The sequence below is a fragment of the Crocodylus siamensis genome, chromosome 8 (genome assembly GCF_052110815.1).
Source record: "Crocodylus siamensis isolate JL-2025a chromosome 8, ASM5211081v1, whole genome shotgun sequence".
In the NCBI taxonomy this organism is placed as follows: Eukaryota; Metazoa; Chordata; order Crocodylia; family Crocodylidae; genus Crocodylus; species Crocodylus siamensis.
The window spans coordinates 9177108-9183769 of NC_143402.1; the positions used below are offsets into that span (position 1 = coordinate 9177108).

Below are 6662 nucleotides of genomic sequence, written 5' to 3' on the forward strand. Positions count from 1 at the left end.
TGTTGCAAGAGAGGTGAGACCTAGGGTCTTATCTCTGCTTTAAGACTGGTACAGGGTTTCTATCCAGTGGCATCTGAGCATGCTGAAAATCTTGACTGTTGAGAGCTGGAGCTGAGATATCATTGCATCCTGCTGTGTGAACTTCACTGCAGAAAGTCACCACTCGCTCGGCTCTGTGCCGACTGAGCCGCTTTCACTCAGAGCTGTATAATTGACATGTTGTGCTCCTTGAAAGGTGCCGTTTCCAATCCAGCAAGGCCTAAATTATTTCATATCTGCACCAACCCCAAAGCCTCTTCTCTTTTAAAGCTTAAATAGGCAGCCTGAAATATAGACTTGGCAGTGACAGCTGACAGCAGCTTATTAATCACATTTTTCTACCTCAGCCCACACGGACGAGAAGTAGTTGACCTGTCAGATTGTACTGAGCACCTGCTTTAATTCTGAAGAAGTGGGAAAGCATGCAGAATAAGCTAACCATGGAAGAAGCGACTGTGCCAGAGCAATGGGCAGAACTTGGCATTAGCATTGTAAAATTGCAGTGAAAAATATACCAGCCCCAGCATCTTCTCTTAACTTGATTTATTCACTGCATTTCCGCAACCAACAAAACTGTCCATTCCTGTAAACCTCACTTTGCCCACAATGCCAGGGTGAGTAGGGTTTTGCAAGGAAGCATGACACAACGCCTCTTATCCCATGCAGGGCAGTGAATGCCATATTGCACTCATGACTTGGGTGGGGCAGGGCACGTAATGAAAAGGGCTTATTCTTATGCTTTTCTTACAGAGGGAGAATATGACGCTCGACCGCCCTGGGTGTGGTGCGCGTGGACGGGGCAGCGTCACTGGCTTTGCTGCTGGCTGCACGTACCAGCCAGTCTGGCAGTGCAACTGCTTCTGTTTTTCCTGCCCCCCCACCCCTGAGCTGGTGCCCCAGTTGCCTCCCCCCCCCCCCCCAAATCATTATGCTGCTGGTGTGTTACCTAAGAGAAAATCTTTACCTGCTGAACAGAGAACACATAGGGGTTTTGCTACAGCTTCCCAGCATGGAGGCTGCAAGCAGGTCCAGGGAGGGCAAGACCATCTTCCATTTCCTTTATGGCCATGAGTAGAGGGTTGTCCCAGACTCCCCTTTTTTGGCAACGTGGAAAACAAGGGTGGTGCAGCGTGAGAACCACTGGCCTGAACCAGGGAAGTTTAACTAGTGGCCCACAAGGGGTTATGTTGCATCCCCTGGGCTTCTGCCTGGCCGCTGCCCCCTTCACCCCCATCACTCCATCTGCAGCAGCAATCAGAGTTTCCAGGCTCTCCTCCCTCTTCCAGCTTTTCCTGCCTGCCCCTGCCCCAGTGCAGCATGGTGCAGCCCAGGGCAACTGAGGGTCAGTCTGGGGCTACATGGTAGTGGGAAGGGGTCCATGCAGCCTGGGAGGCCTGTGGCTTGTCCTGGTGAAGCATGAAGGCATGTGGCCCCCACTGGTGTGGCCCGTGGGACGTTTGGCCCCTGGCCACTTAGAAGTTGGACGCCCCCGGCCTAAGCTATATTCTGATCCCATTTGATTCATGACAAGGCCTGCTGCACCGCAGATCCTTCAGGACCAGGTCTACCTTACTGAGCCAGGATGATTTTGGACATCCAAGTAGCACATGCCCCAGGCTGTGTGGGCTAAGGGGTAGACTAAGTCCATGGATTCACTTTCCTTTCCTTCCTCCTTGTCTTGGGAACCTAATGCTTGTATGGGTGGCAGAAGAGAACAAAGAATAATCCTGTATTTAAGCGGGTAACTAGAGGAGGGAAGGAAAATCTGGGGACTTAAAATGAGGCAAACGCAGTCTTTTGGCTTGCTGCTTTTCTTGGGTGGAACTGCTTTCCCAGGTTGCTGCCAGGCTGCCTGCAGAGCCACGGAGCTGCATGGAGCCTGGTGCTTCACTCCAGCAGTTTTAGTTTCCTGCACCCCAAGTCATTTAAGGCGCATTATGCTGCCAAATTTCTTACAGCGGCTGGAATTAATGCGCAATACGCCACCAACGCGTACAAACACCAGCACCATTAAAGCGGTGCAAAAGCATTTAGCCCACTTTAAAGTGTTGTGCACCCATGCCTCTTGTTTTGTCTACACACGGCCTATTTCTTTGGTTCCCAGGGGCACGGTCCAGGAAAGATGGCTCTTCCTGCATGTTAGTCTTTCAGAGGAGGCTCATTGGGGTGTTTGTAGAGTGGAGCGGATGGTCTTCTCAAACACTGATGTCCGAGGGAGCAGAACAGGTCTATGGGGCAGGGGACCAGCTGGCTGGCCCCACAAGACACCGGAGTGAAGCTGCCCAAGAAGATGGTGTCTGAGTGGGAACAGGAGGAGGAGCTGTTGGGTGGAGAAAAGGACTCCAGAGATTTAATTTGGAAATCATGCCAAGCCCGGCTTTGACAGAGGTCCAAAACCTTGCATTCGCAGAGCACAAATCCATTTAAATGGAAATTGCTCTGTCACAGCTTAGCTAGAAAAAGAACAAACTGCAGTAGGAGATGCTGACACCACTGGGACTCCATGGGTGGGAAAAGCCAGAGAACGAGCAGGTGGAAGCTAATGCAGTTTAAAACTCAGCAGTGCTGCTGTTGACAGGGAAACTAGAGATGCGGCTGTAGGTGCAAGTTTAGAACAAGCAAGTAAAGAACCTGCTCTGCGCTGCGGCTCTCCAGCCTGTGGGATCTCCTCTCTACCAGGTCAATGAGACAAATGACATGCCAGGAAAAGAGCTGTGTTACATTCCCCAAAGTAGTATGATTACAGCTAGTATCTGTTGCTGAAGCTGAACCTGATACAAGGAGACTTGACCTGTGTCTTCCAGGATATAAAATGATTGTAAAGGCATGAAGTTACCCTGGAGCATTGTCCCATTGGCCAGATGTGCTATGAATGGTTTTTGGCTTCTTCTGGACAGCTTGGCATTACCCGTTGTCCCACTGGGCAGACCAGTACTCCTATCTAATGAGGTGTTGCCATTAATCCATCCAGCATATTCATTATTGTCTTCTTTGGCGGTTCCTTACTATTGAGGATGATTGTCTTCCATGACTGTCTTATCTGTGTGTGTTGAAAGATAGCTGATGAGGCTGATCTGGGATCAACAGGCTCTGCTCCAGCTTGGGTGCATGTTTCCGTGCGGGGTGGGTGGCTCTAGATTCTTGATTCAGTGTTCATTATTGTACCTGCCTGGAAGACAGCAAGGGCCAAATTCTCCTCCAAGCATAAATCCAGAGCACCAACTTGGACTTCAGTTGAGTTGCTATGAATACACAGTGGGGTGAATGACACAAGCCTGTTACTTAAACTGTGATTTGTTTAATAGCTGCACGAGGTGATGTGCTAGGTGGTGAACAGACAACGATGTAACGGCTCAGGAATGCATTTTGCTATCATTTCCATGAATTTACCGTGAGGAGTTTAAGAACTTGGCTATCCAGTGTCTTTTGACTCTTGGCTGCTCTGCTAAAGATGCCCAGCACACATGTTTCTCTTTTACAGCTCCTGAGACAACTCTTGCCAGTGAATGCTCCCCAGGCTGTTAGGACCTGTATCTCATGCTTCGTAGCTCTTGACTTGCTGGATCTGGTCACTTTAGGCACTGATCTCTGGGTCAGGGGTTTTAGGTCACTCTCCAGACACAGGCCCAATGTCTGACACTGTTGTCTAATTGTCTGGGCCCATGAAACTAATGCCAGCTTAGAGGATCCCAGACCCTTTCTGCTCACATCTTTGTGTGCTGCTCCCCCTCGGTGCTGGTCCTGCAGTCCACTTTCTCCAGTGATCTACTGATTAATTATAAGACCACACAAGTGAGGTGGTAGATGGCTTGCATGTCAAGGGGGCTTCCATTTGAGTGGCAGACTATCAAGGGCAGGGGTTGGCAACCCCCAGCATGCGTGCCAGAGCATGGCACGTGAAGCCATTTTGCTTGGCAGGCCCCTGCTGCCAGCCACAGAGCCCAGGTGGCTTGCAGCAGGCAGCGGGGAGGCTGCAAGCAGCTGCCCTGGGGTCCATGGAGCCCTGGCATGGCTCATTACCAGTGGTGGGTGCACCTGCCTCTGGGAACTAGCGGGGGCAGCACTGCCACAACAGAGATTGAGCCCCTTGTGGCTCCTCTGCCATCTGCATTGGCATGCCAACATATTACAAGTTGAGGCTGGGGTTGGCATGGCACTCTTTCCAAAAACATTGCTGACCCCTGATCTAGGTCAGTGGCTCTCATTCACTCTCTGTTGTTTGCTCTTTTCTGGGTGCAGATGATGCTTCTTGGGGCTTTCAGCTCAAAATGGAGGTTACCAGAGACAAAGTGAAGACTCAGGACCATTTTTACAATCAAGATTAAGTTTATAGTTGATTAGAGTTGTACCAAGGTGCACTAATCATTATCATCTCTCTTATCTCCTTGTTGTAGGCAACATCTTTGTCGTCAGTCTGTCAGTCGCAGATCTAGTCGTAGCAGTGTATCCGTACCCTCTCATCCTGAGTGCTATTTTCCACAATGGCTGGACAATGGGAAATATTCACTGCCAGATCAGTGGGTTCCTCATGGGTTTAAGTGTCATTGGGTCCATTTTTAACATCACAGCCATCGCGATCAACCGATACTGCTACATCTGCCACAGCCTCCGGTACGACAGGCTATTCAACCTGAAGAACACCTGCTGCTACCTTTGCCTGACATGGACACTGACGGTGGTGGCAATTGTGCCCAACTTTTTTGTTGGCTCACTACAGTACGATCCCCGCATCTACTCCTGCACGTTTGCCCAGACTGTCAGCACGTCTTACACTATCAGTGTGGTGGTTGTTCACTTCATTGTCCCTTTGTCGGTTGTGACGTTCTGCTATCTGCGGATTTGGATTCTGGTGATTCAGGTCAAGCAGCGGGTGAGACCCGACTGCAAGCAGAAGCTGCGGGCTGGGGACATGAGGAATTTCTTGACCATGTTTGTGGTTTTTGTCCTTTTTGCAGTGTGCTGGGGGCCGTTAAACTTTATCGGCCTGGCGGTCTCTATTAACCCGTCGAAAGTAGCACCACAAATTCCGGAATGGCTTTTTGTCTTGAGCTACTTTATGGCCTATTTTAACAGCTGTCTCAATGCCATGATATATGGTCTTCTCAATCAGAACTTCCGAAGGGAGTACAAAAGGATCCTCCTGACTCTGTGGACCCCGAGGCTGTTGTTTGTCGACTTGTCAAAAGTCGGGACGGAGGGGATGAAAAGCAAGCCCTCTCCAGCGGCAACAAACAACAACTGAGCTGAAATGCACTTCTGAATCGGGGAGGATGCTGTTGTTTCTGGGCTTCCGTTTTGCAGATAATATATAAAAGCTTTTCTAGGTACACATTTCACAGGGGTTGGTACTGCCCAGTCTCATTCCGGCAAGAAATATAATTCTCTCTCTCTTGTCATTCTCTGCTCATCACCATGGTGTCTGAGCACCTTGCTGACAAAAGCAGTCCCACAGAAGCTGAGGCTTTGAGTAAGGATTTGCAGGATGAACCCATTGACCTTTTTCCTATGCCATTTTTCACTATGTGCCTAATTGGCTTTGATGCACTTGATGTGCTCATGCTAACAAGCTCTGTGAAGGGAAGCACGCGTAGTGCATGTAGATGCTGTTGTACTTGAAATGCAAACTGCGAGACAAGGCACTTTAAATCTCCTGTATTTTAAATCCCCCTCTCCTCCCAGTCCCTTCCTCCTAGCGTTACTTAACCCAGCCCATACTGTACAAACTGAAAACTGGCTCTATACCTTTCTAGGCCCCATTATACAGATATAAAGACTTCTACTGTCTCGTGGGTTTTTTTGTTTTTTGTTTTTTTAAGTTTAGCAATTATCCAACAATTGATCGGAGGTAAAAACCAGACCCAGAAAATGTCCAGTGAACTGTTTATAATTGAATCTTTCCAGACCATAAGTAAAAATGAAACATGCAACATAACTACAGAAAGAGATTTGGCACCTGATTCTAATTCGGGCAGGTTTCTCTTATGGCCAGAGCTCCAAATGTCTTTTAGAGTCTGTGTTTCACAACCATGCTGTAAAGAGACAAGATAGCAGGACTGCAGGGTTGTTGGTTGTAGCTGTGTTGGTCTAAGGACATAGGCAGGCAAGGTTTTTTGGTAGATGCGGTATCTTTTATTAGACCAATTTAATAGCTGGAAAAAAGTTCTTTGCAAACTTTCGGGCACAAACGCCCTTCATCAGGCACAGGGAGACTGTGCTGCTATTATGTGTTCTCCAAGGTAGAAAAGAAGCTAATTTATAACCAGCAGGACTGTGAAAATGTAAATGAGTGGAAATTAGGAAGACAATGTGGGGGGGTGGGAAGGGAGGGAGGGAGATGTTTGAAGGAATGCAGGTGCTCAGCTGGAGGCAAGTTGTAATGTGTCATAAATCCAATGTCTATATAAAATCCATGATAATATAATGTATGTGTGTGTATATATATATAAAATAGTATAGACAGTATAATATGGACATTGGATTTGTGATGATAACATATAAATATAATATAGACTTTGGATTTATGATGATAATATAATAAAATTATATTAGAAATACAATATAAAGAATTATATTTCTTGCAGGAATGATAGTGGGCAGTGTGTGTATGTGTGTGGGATTTCCAG

General features: G+C 47.9%; 1 protein-coding gene across 1 annotated transcript in view; it reads left to right on the forward strand.

Moving 5' to 3' along the window:
* GPR50 (G protein-coupled receptor 50) overlaps window positions 1–6330 on the forward strand; it is a 47906-nt gene extending 41576 nt beyond the window's left edge. The window contains exon 2 of the mRNA XM_090059815.1: window positions 4434–6330. Coding sequence (XP_089915941.1) covers window positions 4434–5281 — 848 coding nt within the window. The 3' untranslated portion in view covers window positions 5282–6330. The remainder of the gene's footprint in view (window positions 1–4433) is intronic.
* The last annotated feature ends 332 nt before the right edge of the window (window positions 6331–6662 follow it).